Source organism: Lygodium microphyllum, chromosome 10, assembly GCF_053477565.2.
Source record: "Lygodium microphyllum isolate KBCC chromosome 10, Lygodium_microphyllum_v1.1.10, whole genome shotgun sequence".
NCBI classification, from domain to species: domain Eukaryota; kingdom Viridiplantae; phylum Streptophyta; class Polypodiopsida; order Schizaeales; family Lygodiaceae; genus Lygodium; species Lygodium microphyllum.
Genome location: NC_141144.1, coordinates 127,640,360 through 127,655,199, shown reverse-complemented (window position 1 = coordinate 127,655,199; position 14,840 = coordinate 127,640,360). Strand labels below are relative to the sequence as shown.

At 39.1% G+C, this 14,840-nt stretch overlaps 1 protein-coding gene across 1 annotated transcript in view; it reads right to left on the bottom strand.

The window, feature by feature from the left end:
* Nucleotides 1-10,316, bottom strand: part of LOC148030550 (uncharacterized) — an 88,882-nt gene extending 78,566 nt beyond the window's left edge. Inside the window, exon 1 of the mRNA XM_087687270.1 lies at nt 9,923-10,316. Coding sequence (XP_087543396.1) covers nt 9,923-10,052 — 130 coding nt within the window. The 5' untranslated portion in view covers nt 10,053-10,316. The remainder of the gene's footprint in view (nt 1-9,922) is intronic.
* Between the last annotated feature and the right edge of the window lie 4,524 nt (nt 10,317-14,840).

Genomic DNA, 14,840 nt, shown 5'->3' with positions numbered 1-14,840 from the left:
AGCTCCAAAAGTAAAATCTGAGGCATCTCTCTCCATGATAAAGCGCTTCAATGGATCTGCATGGATGAGAATGGCTGTGCTGAGGTGAAGGCTTGCTTTAATCTTTGAAAAGCTTGTTCAACTTTTAGATCCCATATAAAATTGTCCTTTCTAGTTAGGTTGGTTAGAGGGGCAAGAATATCAAAGTAATCTTTGATAAAGATTCGATAAAAACTTACAAATCCCAAAAAGCATCGAGCATACCATATCACTTTGGGTTTACTCTTCAAGCACTAGGTATGCTACATTATTGCTTCTCGGTTATGATAACTCTAGCAAGTGGGAAAACAAATTCTTAGGAGGGATGTCAATGTAAAGGGTAAAAGGGATGGGTTATCTTAGTGAAGATGGAAATGGATTACACCTAGGGGTTGAGTGAGTGCATAGATTTTTTCAAAGAACTAGCCTCCAACTACACGTGGGTTCCACTTGCATCACCAAGATTTGGAATCTATGACCATCATTAGAGGATACCTCACCCTTGTACACAAGTCAATGTCCACATCATGGTGTCATTTGGATCTTACACAAAATCTTACAAGCATGGACCCCCTCTGTCACATGCTTATATGTATTTATATATATACGAGGAACTAAAGTCAAAGTAGCTTTTAGAAGCCTCCCATTCTAGAATAGTTTGTAACTTCTTAAGATCCATAGAAATTCCCTTCTTAGAAATGACGTACCCCAAAAACTCAACTTCAGATTGATGAAGAGAACACTTTTCTAGATTTATTTAAGACTATTTTGACATAATGCTCATACTCCTCTTGATTCTTGAAAAGATCAAGATATCATTCAATTGATCACAATAAAGTTGCCCAAGTACTCTCAAAAGATATCGTTCATCATATTTTGGAAAACTACAAGAGAATTCATAAGCCCAAATGATATGACAATATATTCAAAATGTCCATACCTTGTGCGAAAAGCCATCTTCCATTCTTGGTAAAGACCTTGACTTACCCAAGTCGTTTAAGGTTTCTAGAATTAAGGGAAGAGGGTAGCGATTCTATAATCCACACACATACACAAGGATCTGTGAAGATATGCTAGGGTTTGCACTGAGGAAACACAGGATGTACAACCAAGACTTGAGAACAAAGATAGAGACAAGCAAAATTGAAACGCAAAATGCAAAATGCAAAATGCAAAACGCAAAACACAAAACTCAAACACAAAGACAAACACAAAGAGAAGACACTCTGAAGTGAATGAATGTTATAAATGAATATAACAGTGCACAGAATACTCAAGGACAAAGCAATGCAGTGTGGAAGAGTGATGTCCACATCGGAGACGAATCCCAAATGTTGTGACCACTAGTCAGAGTACAGAGTGCCAAAAACACCAAACACTGATCACTAGAGTATCAAGGAACTAAGGCAGCTACACAAAGGATGATGCCTGATAATGAGGGTAACAAGAGAAGGCTGCAAATGCAGCAATAGAAGGGCTTCCTAGAGAACGAAGAGCACAACCAGCGATCGTCTACAAACAAGGGCACCAAACATGGAATACAAAAGGTCATCTAATGCTGTAGAAGAGAATTGTCAACTATCACCTGGCTGTTGAGGTCAAACGCGAGCTAGAGGACACAATCTAATCGCTAACGATGGCTGATGGGACCAAATACAACAGGAGAAAGGGTGCCAAATAGTGGGCCACAGATGTGGAAGAAGGCACCATGCACTTAAAGGGCTAATGGATGAGTGGCAGTAGCTGTCAAGGGTAGACCGACATGTGGGTAAAGGATAATGGCTGAAAACTACACTGAAAAAATGAGGCTGAATGGTGGGCAACCTGTCTATTTATAGATGTTGAAAGATGCCCCGAAAATTAGGGATTTGAGGGACCACTAAAACTCTCTCGAATTACGCATCAAATTTGTATTTTTTCATTAATTAAGCATATTTTGAGGCTATTTAAAAAGACTAATTAGCTGTAAAATGTGTTTTAGCTCAACACCCCCCTCTCAGACCCAAAAGTAAGTCTAAAAGGAAAGGCCAACAATGTTTACCCCAAGGCATCCCACCCCAAAGCAGGCAACGCATCAGACAAAGAGTGCCTGTAGGCTGCCTAGTGGTCTACCAAGACTACAAAGACAATGGTTATCTTACCAAAGGAGTCCAAGTAGTCACCCTAGAGAGGACAGGGCGTCAGACAAAGGGTCAACTACCCAGTGGTCTACCAAGCCCTACTGAGGTAGATGGAACCACATTGAACTTCTTTCTTTTTGTGGAAAGTTAATTTTAGGAATGGCTGCCAATTAAGTAACTATGATCCAGAAGACAGGAGTAGGAATGGTACACCCAACACCTCACAAAATAGTACAAGCTTACCCAACCCCTCAAGGATGTTGATGACAAGGAAAAGGTGATTAAGTATCATGTGAAGAAGGATGGTGGTGGAATCCACTGAAGAAGGAAAAGAAGGCTGACAATGTCGGTCTGTGGTACTGAGAACCATTTGAATGAAGATGATGAATCATCCCCATTGGAAGAGTAAGGATAGAAGTCATCACCATGAGAGCATCGAGAGAGATGCTGCACAATCCATCCTCACAGAAGGGAAAACCTCCATGCTGGTAGAAGGGCAAAACTCCAAGTAGATGGAATCATGAAAGAAACAACACACATTTCGTATCCAACTCAGGAAGGACTAGTGCAAGCTTATATGTTAGCCCTACACTAAAATACCCTGCAAAAGATATCAAAATCTACAAACACAAAGGTGAGTAGTGAGATGCTCCAAAAAACAAAACTAAAAATAAAAGAAAGCAAAGCTAAGTGCAATGCAATGAGTATATAAGTATGCAACGGAAGTCCAAAATGGAAAACTGGACTAGCCAGCTAGAGTATAGACAATCACATCAATCTGTTGTAGTTTTCTAGGACAAAGACCCCAGGGCCTTGGTACGACACTCGCCATCCACATGGCCGGCCTCTAGTAATGTTTGCAAAACCTATTTTTCTTAGAAATTTGCTGCTAAAGGAGTCGTGTTTCTTTGATTCCATCGAAGAAAGTGGTGTCACCCTTGTTTTAGCTTGCCTTTGTATCTTGTGAGTTCTTGCCATTCGTGGTTTTCCCTCCCAAGGAAGAGGCAACCAATCCTCACCCCTCTGAACGAATGTGTATGGAGAACTTCTTGTGGACTTGATCATGCAACCTCACATAACGCAAAAACTGGCGCTCAAACTCATAGAAGATTGGCAATCTACGTAGTGAGATAATGTATTGGATAAAATAAAAGTTTTTGTTAGGCAACTTGTTCAAGAACATGATCTGATCATCGTTAACTTTGGGGAGCCAGTAGTGGCAAACTCAGCGAGTAATCACTGATATTCGACCAACATGACTTTCAGATCATCCCCTTTCTTAATGAAAAATTCCTGAACCTCAAAATCAAGATTCATATGGCAAGTGTAATCTCGAGCCACATAACAATCAATGAGATGACTCCAATGCTCATATGCGAGGGGAAAATGTTGCAATTGAGAGTGGAACTCAAGAAGCAACCCCTACATTAACTCAACATTGGTAGTGACATTGCGAGCTCTCCATTGACACATATGATCAAGATGAGTTAATTGAGGGTCTGGCACAAAACGACGAGGTCCCAAAGTCCTTGAGATTCAAGCACTTGTTGCATGAAGTTCAACGTCGACCCATTAAAATGTGTCTTAACCGTGAAGGCATTCTTGGCTATTGCAACACGAAGAACAGTGCTAGGAGAAAAGAGATGTGTAATGAAGGTAGGGTGAATAGGAGGAATAAGATGGGGGGGTGGAGTACACTAGGGAAGCAGTCCCAAAGTGCCCACCATGCATACAAGAAGCAATTCCAAAGTGCCCACCATGCATACGAGAAGTGTGCACAGTGGCCCCAAAGGTAGGCATGGGCGGACTGGGTATGGGCATGGTAACCGCATGAGGAGCCCAAGGTAGAGGGATAGGGACAAGGAAGCAAAGGATGGAAATCCCTGCGTAGGAGTGTCCCCTCCAAGATCAGAGAGATGGCCAGTCTCACCAATCGGGGCAAAAGGAGTAGTAGCACTCGTTGGAGGGTTGTAAACCTAATTGTATGTGATGCACAAGTACTCCTAAAACTCTTCATCTATAAGGTGACCAAAACGAGAAGAAGAAGATGGTAAAGGTGAAGGTATGTCTACCTTCTCCTCAAGACCATAATGCCTTCTCAGAGCCTCCAATAATGGAGAACCCTGATAGGGCATCATAGGATCCCTAGAAGAAGGTGCCTAAGATATTATAAGTCAAAATCAATCGCGTATCAGTCTCACACATAAACTAACCTTCACAATCACTACACGATACTCTTTAGAAGAGTATCGGCTCTAATACCATGTAAAGATATGCTAGGGATTACACTGAGGAAACACACATGTATGACCAAGATTGAAACACAAACACTCAAACAAAGACAAGCAAAACTTAAACCCCAAATGAAAAACGTAAAATGCAAATGCAAAACTCAAAATTCAATCACAAAGACAAATCCGAAGAGAAGAAACTCTAAATTGAATGAATGTAGTAAATGAATATAAGAGTGTATAGAATGCCCAAGGGAAGAACAATGCAGTGTCAGAGAGTGACGTCCATTGGAGACAGATACCAAGTACTATAACCACCAGTCGGAGTGTGGAGTGCGAAAAACACCAGATGTTGATCACCAAAGTGTCAAGGAATTGAGGCGATTGTCGAGGATGATACCTAATGATGAGGGCGGCACACAAACACAATAGTAGAAGGACCGCCTGGAGGAGGAAGAGCACAACCAACTATTGTCGTCTGCAAGCAAGAGAGCCAAACGTAGGGTACAAAAGGTTGCCTGATGCTATAGAAGGGAACTACCAACTGTCGCCTAGCTGTTGAGGGTCAAATGCAAGCTGGAGGAGGTAGTCTAATCATTGATGATAGCTGATGAAACCGAACACAACAGGAGGGAGGGCGCCAAACAATGGGCAACAGTTGTGGAAGAAGGTGCCAAGAACTAGAAGGGTTGATGGAGGAGTGGTAGCAGTTGTGAAGAATAGACCACCACATGGGTGAAGGCTGATTGCTAAAATCTGCACTGAAAGAATGAGGCTGAATGGTGGGCAGTCTGTCTATTTATAGATGTTGAAGGATGCCCCAAAAATTAGGATTTTGGGAGACCAATAAACTCTCTTGAAGCGTGCACCAAATTTGTGTTTTTCATTAATTAAGTGTTAATTGGGGCTGTTTTAAAATGCTAATCAGATGTAAAGCATGTTTTAGCTCAAAAGGATCCATCTTTTTTCTTGATGAATAGAATTGAAGCACCTACTCGGGATCTTCAATGACGTATGAATCCCTTGGCAAGATTCTCATCAATATATTTCCTAAGATCTATTAATTCATCTTCAGATAGCTTATAGATGGGGCCAAAAGAAGGTTGAGCTCCTTCTTGTAAATCTAATGTACAATGATAAGATTGGTGTTCTAGTAGCATATCCGCATTATTCTTTTCAAACACGTCCTTGAATTCTGCATATTGAGCTGAGAGCATGTCTCGCTTTCATCCTTTGGCTTCTCCATTGGAATTGTATAAACCAAAAAGGATGGATTCTTCCTTGCTTGACGCATAAACACCTTTGCCCTAATGTATATTGGTCTAGAATTCTTCCTTTTAGTATTTTACACTGGCCTTGGTTCAACCTTTCTAGACCTCCAATTCATGTTGTGGTTATTTAATTCTAGCCAAGATAGCCCAATATCCAATATAAGACTCCTTAGGGTAACTTCTATGGGTTGAGTCTCATATATGACATCTCCCAAAGCAAAAGGTCGACCATCAATTATTTATATACATACCGGCTTTGCTTTCCTTAGAAGCTATATACCATGTTGCTCTACAAATTTCTCATCCATGAAGCATACTATGGCTCTAGAGTCTAATAAAGCTTTTCTATCTGTCTATCTTCTCTCCAAGTGAATCTTTATTGATAACATAAAGCTAAACATTGGATCTGCACATAGAAGGAGACCTTCTTTTGGGCCTCTTGAAGCTTTGTCAAGCCACATGGTCTCCATTGTAGCTCGATGTCGACATTTCCCAACAGTAATGGAGTAGTGGGTGCCATGAATTCTCATCCTTCCTTTGTCAGGACAATATTTAGCTATGTATCCCAACTGGCCACAATACATGCATAATCCATTAATGCGTCATCTTTGTTTTTCTTGAGCTGTCAATGGTTTGAACCGCGTCATATCAATTTGCATAGACTCTGCCTCAGATACTTGGTCTTCTTGGGCAGCTAGGTGTTCAAAAGTCTTCATCATGCTTGAATCCAAAGCTGCTCCTCAACATCTTTCTTGTCTTCTCTCTCAAACAGGCAGTTGTCACATTCAATTGCTTGAGAGAGAAAATTCACTAAGTATATGCACCTTTGGCATGGTGAGCAAAAGACCTTTAATATCATCTTTCAATTCCCAATGAAATTGACTAATAAAGTAATCCTCATGCCATGTTAAATCACATGTGAGTTGCCGAAATTCTGATACATATATCGAGGTGAGTCTCAACCCTTGGCGTAGATTTGTAATCTTTGTTTCAACTACTCTTACTCTATCTACTTTTCCAAATGTGGCAAAGAACTCTTGTACGAAGGCCTCAAATTATATGGCAATGGGGATTCCTTCTCAAGCAAGAGAGCAAACCAAGAGAGAGTTATACCTAAGAGGAGTTCCTACGAGGCCGACCCGAGAAGCATCATTTGGGTAATGATTTAGTTGCATACATAAAACAATAGTACCTACTAGAGGAAACCTCTAAATTTTGACCTTGTGCCATCAAATTTCTCTGGAAGATTGATCTTTGGTTCTTTTCTATGTTGATCATAAACGTTGCCACTTAGTTAATGGATCTCTAGCTTGATGTAGACTTCTCTTGAATTCTTGAAGTTATTATTGTAGGTCTTGTACAACTAAGCTCAAAGCTTGTGGTTGCTCTACTTATAACTTTGTTTTACTTTCTTAAAGCTCTTGGATTACTGCTAGATGCTTTGTAAAGAAGCAACAATACCTTCCATCACGGACTCCAGCACGACTAGATAAGATCGTGGTAGGGCAGTCTTGCCAAACTGTTATGAGCACAACAAGTGCTCTTCGAAAGCAAGGAGATTGGTCTCACAACTTACAAGAGAAGAGCTTGAAAGAGAAATTGAACTAGAACTTCAAGGCGAGATAACTCAATTATAAAACTTGATTACAAGAGAATGCTCATAAAAGCATGGCTTGATTACAAGACAAGACTCAATATAAGTCTGGACTAAAACAAGACAAGAGTTGGAAGAGGACTTACTTCGCATGAGCCTCACAACTGGTGTTGGCAAGACTAAAGGGCTTATAGCCATGACCCCTAGTTATACTATAAAGAGGTTAAGGGAAACACATCGTTACAAGGGGATACCAAATGGCATGACATGCACGTCAACACATGGCATGATATGCATGCTAATACATGGCACATTGACATCAACGATGGCATAAGTGATGATGTAGACATCTTCTAGAATCTTCTAGAACTTCATGGAACCAAAACTATACAAGCTTGTTGTCCTTGCTTTAGTATCCATTATAATAATGCACCAACTTTAAGTTGACCTTGAGATACAAAACTTGAAGAAAAAATGAGAGAATGAAAACTTGTAGAAGGCATTACTAATTTTTTGTTATACACATCTATTCTTGTGTTTGCATACAAAAACCATTCCTCTTCGAGACTCCAAATTGATGAACATATTGAAAATCTCCTTCTTCTTCTTGATTATCACCAAAATCTTGCTCAAAAGTAGAAACAATATGAGTTGAAACAAAAGTAAAAGTGGACATACTTGGCATAGAAGTAGATGGAGAAGAAGAAAGGGTAGGTTGATACTCTATGATAGTTTCTTCAATAGGATGGCCAGTCCCAAGTGGAGGTTCCATTCTTCCTGCAAAACTAATAGATTTGTGCACTGAACCTAAAGGGGAATAATCTGTATTAGCTTTCAGTTGTTGTTGGGCTCAATGCTTAAGGATCAATTCAAACTCAACCCTTGAAATGTCATATGGTTTATAGACTCCATGGTAGTCTGATGTCTCTCCACCAATGTCGAGACCTCATGGAGCAAGCTGTGAAGCCCACTCTTGCTCAATTCTCGGCATAGACTACTTTGGAGGCTGAAGCATAACGATGTGTTCAAAGTCATTTTCCTTTGAGATCCTATTTCCAATGTTGAGCTTTCCGATCAAAAGCCTAGGTTTCTTCAAAGAGTACCTAGCTCTGATATCATGTAAAAAAATACTCAAACATAAAATATAAACACAATCATATGACAAAGCATAGACTGATAAAAGAACTCAATAGGGTTGGGGTAACTCAAAGACAATGAACACTAAAGATGAGTGAATAAGTACAATGCTCAATGTAACAAACACACTATACAAGGGGAATATTGAACCTCGAACTGTCGTGTGTACAGATTCTGAAAGGCAGCAAACAACCTCCGAATGTGTACGAGCAGCAGTAAATGCAGATCTAGAGAGCCTAGATGATTGCCAAACAAGTCTTAGACAGCTCAAACAGTAGACACCTGCACAAAAAGTGCCTGAATGATGGAGACGGCTGCAGCAGGCTGAAAATGTGGCAGTATATGATGACATGGCAGGCTAGCACAGGCTGGAACAGATCAGACAGTAGTACAGCAGCAAAAACACAGCTTGTGGAAGTCACTCAGCTGATGGCTATGGCTAGAAACAGTGGTAGCACACTGGAAAACTGCCACCAATGGCTATACTTATGATGTACTTAGCTACTCTTTGCAAGGTCCTTTGTACTTTGTACCTTACCTCAAGGGGATTTTCACCGAGGCTTGCAGAATTTTGTTTTCTTTAAAACAAAAACTAACAATTAAATAGTTAGTAAAAATTATGTATGTTTTTTGACTTACTAAATCTCGTACATTAGTTTTAAAAAGAGTTGACATAGAAGGACCCCATCAAACACAAGTTAAACCTTAGCAATCTTCATCAAGACCCCATCTCATCCCTAGTCATTCACATATATCCATTCAAGCAACAATGTTTGTATTCAAGCATTGTCTTGAATGCTTCACTATTGAGGCTATCCCAAGACATCCTCAACTCTCTTGTTTTTCAATCCACAAATGAAAGACGAGAAGACCAAAAGTAGGAGAGGAGAGTAGAGCTAGTCAAAAGACAATAGATGCCAGAAAAAAACATATTCTGAAATATTGGTAATTATTGGAGCCTTGATAAGCAACATTTTTCTATGTTGCCTAGCAATATGTCATCTTATGTGGAGTATACAAGTTTGGGGACAAATTGTCGATCAAGAAGTGTCAACTCTGAAAGGCAGAATAATGATTGCCAACTGGCCAATTTGCTGATATCTGTCCGTGACATCTAATTAATTTGATCCCCAAAGTTGTGGTACCAGATACTTGAGTAGATCCTAGTAAGTACTTCAGAGAATGCAATGCAGCAAGTAGACATAGACAAGAAATAGCGTATTGCCATCACCGGCAGAGATGCATTCTTCTAAACAACCCCCTCCCCCCCTTCCCCAAACACCAAAAAGAAAGAAATTTGTTTCTTTTTTTAACTGTAAGACAATAAAATTCCATACAAGAGACCAATGTCAAAATAAGCGCTGTGTAGAACGACAACAATGTAAACTAGTGTTGTGCGAGTAAGCAGCCAAACGGCGACAGTAGTAGTAGTAGTAGTAGTAGTAGTAAACACACACACCGAGTGAATAATAACAGGCACCACAGGTTGGGTTTGCTATTCTTAGATTATTCTTTTGAGCAGAAAACTGAAGAAAAGGGCGCAAGGGTTACCTTCTTCCGCAACAACACTGGAACCCATTTTGATGTCAGAATTGGGGATGTCAGCCCCTCCTTGGGGTAGAGCATTGGTGAAGAAATAGCCTGCCTCGTGCGACCCTGCTGCTCCTGCATTCGACCCCATTGCTGTTTCCTTCTCCTCCTGTCAAGCAAAGAATTGTATGGAGACTGCCGCCTACACGTTTAAACCTCTTGCATTGCATGCCTTTGGGTTGGCATGTTCACCAACACCAAGATCATATCGCAAGAAGTTTTAGGCGATTTCCCATTCTAATTCCCACATTGTGGATTATGACAATATCATGAGCTTTTGTGAGGGAGGGACCATGTACCTAGCTAAGTGCAGGTGGGGGCAAGGGGTTGCCAAGCCCTTGGGCTGGGATCGTGACATCTCTACCCTTAAGAGTATCTAGCTAGGTAAGGAGTGCCTCCCAAGAGACTCATACTCTTGAACACAATAGAAAAGAGCCCTTTTTTCCTCGTGAGAAAATATCCAAGACTTATTACATATAGATACATTTCTTGTAGGCTTACTAAGTACTAACATCCCATAACATATGACCAAATATTCGGTTACATAGCTTGTGGTGTTTTACTATGAAATGAAATTAGACCAATCAAATGTTAAGCATGTATATTGTGGTGTTTTACCTTTGAAATGATATTGTATTAATTGAAAGTTAGGTAGTTACATTTTGTGTTTTTCTAATTGAATGTTTTTAGTGCTAGCATCTTGGATTCATTGCAAGGGAGAGCCAATGCCCCTTGGTTATCAATTCGGCATATAGTTGCTTTAAATGTATGAAGGGAACTACAACATATACTATTTTTACACCATCATCCAAGGTGCCTCAATGTTACCACTTTTACCCTGATTATATGCATAAAGTGTGTAATGTTTTATATGTGCTAAAATAGGCACCAAGAGCATGGTATGATAAGATAGCTCAATATCTTATATTGATTGGTTTTCATGTTGAAAATGCTGATTCCTCACTTCATGTGAATATGAGTGATAGGGGCATTGTATATGGATTTTTTTTTAACTGAGGGTGACAACATGTAAGCGGTGGTGTATGCAAAGAGTCTTCTCAAGCAAAAATTTGACATGAAATATTTGGAAGTATGCAAATAGTCCTCATAAGCAAAAATTTGACATGAAAATTTTAGATGTAGTTTACAACCAAGGATAGTGTGTAGAAAATTGGCATTGTTGAAAGAAAGAATAATCATATTACATAAATTTAGTAAGCCATGATGGTTGAAAAGAACATGCCTCATTGCTATTAGATGAAGTTATCTCTAGAACCATATATCTTATGAATAAGACTCGCACTCTTGCAATGCATGATGTGAGGGGAGAGGAGAAGTTTAATAGACAGAAACTAGATCTATCACTTATTAGACTATTTGGATATATTACATATGTTCATGTGCCTAATGAGTTGAGGAAGAAGTTGGATCCAGAGATTGAAAAGTGTGAGTTTATTGTCTATTCCTTTGAACAAAAGCATTATAGGTATTATAACCCACTTACACATATGATGTAGGTGAGCAAAGATGTAGTATATACTATTCAAAAGTTATTGCAAATTATGTAAAAGATAAGGTGGTTGCAAAAGGTACAAGCCCACAATTAGAAACATCAAGTGGGCCAAGAAAGTCTTCTTATAGTAAGTCTACTGAGAGATCATGGAGTGGCAAGTTGCATGCAATTGCAATCTTGCAACTGTGGAACATGTATCACAAGAGAAAAAAGAAAAGATGGTTGAGTCACTTGGTGTGTTGTTGGAGAATTCTACAGCTCACTGACATGTAGATGGTGAGTCTGATGGCTCTAATCAAAGGTGGATCATGAGTTTGGAATTCCCATTGTTTGCGTGCCTAGTGTGAGGACATCCAAGGCTAATATAAAGGCACCATAAAGTGCTCTAAAGGTGTACAAGGTCAAGGTATCTTGTGATGGAGCAACCATAGGGTTATGAGAGTATGTGTTATTCCGATTATGTGTGTAAAGTTTGTAAAGTTTTACATGGGCTGAAATAGGCTAGGGCATGGTATGATAAGATAGCACAATATCTTATATCGATTGGTTTTCATATTGAAAATGCTAATCACTCACTTTATGTGAGTACGAGTGATAGGGGCATTGTTATGATTATATTGCACATGGATAATTTTCTTAATAGGGGTGACAATGTGCAAGGGATAGAGTATGTAAAGAGTCTTCTCAAGCAGATATTTGACATGAAATATTTGGAATAGCTTAAATATTACAATATTTAATATTTTCTTTCCATGGAGGTGATCAAAATTACTAAGAGGATATGGTTGCTTATATATAGTAATAGAGAGATGGCGGGAAGTTTGATATCTACTATCACAAGACTAGATTGTAACTACACAACTAGTTTGGGGAGTTAGTTTATCCAAGTGCCTCGTAAGCTCAATTTGGATAATATGGGAGACATACGTTATGATACCTTAGGACCAAATTGGATTATGGTATCTCTTATAAGGTTTATTCATTGGTGGAGTTGTTTAGTTACATAAATGAAGATTGGGAAGGCAGTGTATTTGACAAGAAGTTTGCTAGTGGTTATGTGTTTTCTTTTAGGAGTGAAGTTGTGAGTTAGAGCAATAAAAAACAACACACTATTACATTATTAAGTATAGAGGCAAAGTAAAGGGGTGTCACTATGGTAGCATGTGAGGTAGCTTGGTTACAAAAGGTACTTTATGATTTGGGGATACATCTAGATAGGAGAGTTGTTAATTATTGTGATAATATGAGTAGCATACACATATGTGAGCACATATAGGAGTAAGTTGTAGATATTTTACAAAAGGACCTAGAAGCATGAAAGCTTTGATAATTTCAAAGCTTGCTTAGAGTATAGGTCATAGATTTGAGACCACTTATATAGTATTATACACTTTATATTTTCCCCTTATCTTTAGTACACTATTATAGAAGAAGAAGAGGTTTTAAACTTACTATCTTGTGTGCATTCTTTATGTTTGTTGTTTGTATCTCATAAGAGCTCTCTCTCTCTCTCTCTCTCTCTCTCTCTCTCTCTCTCTCTCTCTCTCTCTCTCTCTCTCTCTCTCTCTCTCTCTCTCTCTCTCTCTCTCTCTCTCTCTCTCTCTCTCTCTCTCTTCATTTGTCAACCATCTCAATGATGTTTGGAAGACCAAGTCCCCCTTCATCTTTGGTTTTGGTTCAATGCCACATTAGGGAGTGTGAAGAGGTTATTGTCCACCACTACATATATAATTCTTGCACAAATGATTGAAGTTATTAATAGCATCTTTTAAAGGTCCCAATAATCCAATTAAAAAATAGCATAAGGAAGAAAAATATTCTTTACCACATCAACCTTGCTAGCCATGCTAAGGTGTAGGCCATTAATCTACTTCATCTTTGCTTTAATATTAAGCCAATCCCAACTCTAGTTAATGATAACATTGACTCCCATGGGAAAACCTAGTAATGTTAGGATTTCTTATACTTATTCCATGGCAAATGCAAGTGGCACTAGCAATGTCACTCAAACTATGGGTGATAAGCATGATAAGACAGCTTTCACTGTGTGGAAGATTAGCATGAAGAATTGACAAGGTAGAGCCTAACCAGCACCAAAAGACCATGCAAAGTGCTTCATTAGTTTTGCATCTCATTTGCATGTGTGTATAAATTTGTGTATGTACACATATTACATACATAGATACCCTAGATGCAATGGCCATGTATATCATGATTTGTGGATCCCTAGAAGATACTCATGACATACTTGTGAAGTTGTTGTGGACCACTATCTAAAATCCATGTATATCATGAATCATAGATCCCTAAAAGACATGTGTAACATACTTGTGAAGTTGTAATGGACCACTATAAATGCTAAGGAATTGCAACTTAAGGTGAGGCTTAATATATGAGAAGAAAGGATGCAAGTGTGAAGATGGTTAGTGGTATCAAAATTCTACTATTTTGATGGTTTTGGGAAAGTGTTATGCATGGTTTAAAACAAAGTGAATTGGATAAAAAGAGGGGAATATTTATTATTATTATATACCCATATTCTAATTTTAATTTTTCCCAAGTGGTTGTTCTAGTCTTGATTGCAAAAATATAGCCATTCTTCTCTCCTAGCTCAAAATGCATGCCACTCTCTCTAGCTTTCCTACTTTCTTGTGCATGTTGATCTTTTTGTCTATGTTTCCTTCTTATTCACTTTAGTAGGTGGAGCTCTCTCTCTCTCTCTCTCTCTCTCTCTCTCTCTCTCTCTCTCTCTCTCTCTCTCTCTCTCTCTCTCTCTCTCTCTCTCTCTCTCTCTCTCTCTCTCTCTCTCTCTCTCTCTCTCTCTCTCTCTCTCTCTCTCTCTCTCTCTCTCTCTCTCTCTCTCTCTCTCTCTCTCTCAAAATCAAATCCAACATGAGGATCCAAGAAATTTGTAGATTCATCTACCCTCATGAAGTGAGATTTTGAGTACCCTCATCTTTCAAAGTTTTTCCTCTTTGTAGAGCATGCTGAGTATGGTTTAAGCTTGGAGGGCAAGCTCCCCTAAGAGCTACATCCCATTAAAGACAATGATTGGCTATCAATCTTCAATGTGGGGCATTAAAAAGGCACGAGGTTGCTGCTCAATATGCTCAAAGTAGAATATGTGGACAAATTTTGGTTGCTTTACTAGAAAGTATACCAAGGGCCCTTACTTAGCAAGGGATAGATATCCACAAAATTTGTCAAATGCTTTTGTTTAGGGCATTCACAAGGAGGAAGCAACGAATACATGAACACGCCATGGTACTAGAATAAAGAACATAAGCATAGGCGTTTTCTCTGCATAAGCTTCAACATCAATAATCGAAAACCGTTTATGATTCCATAATACATAAACATAGATTC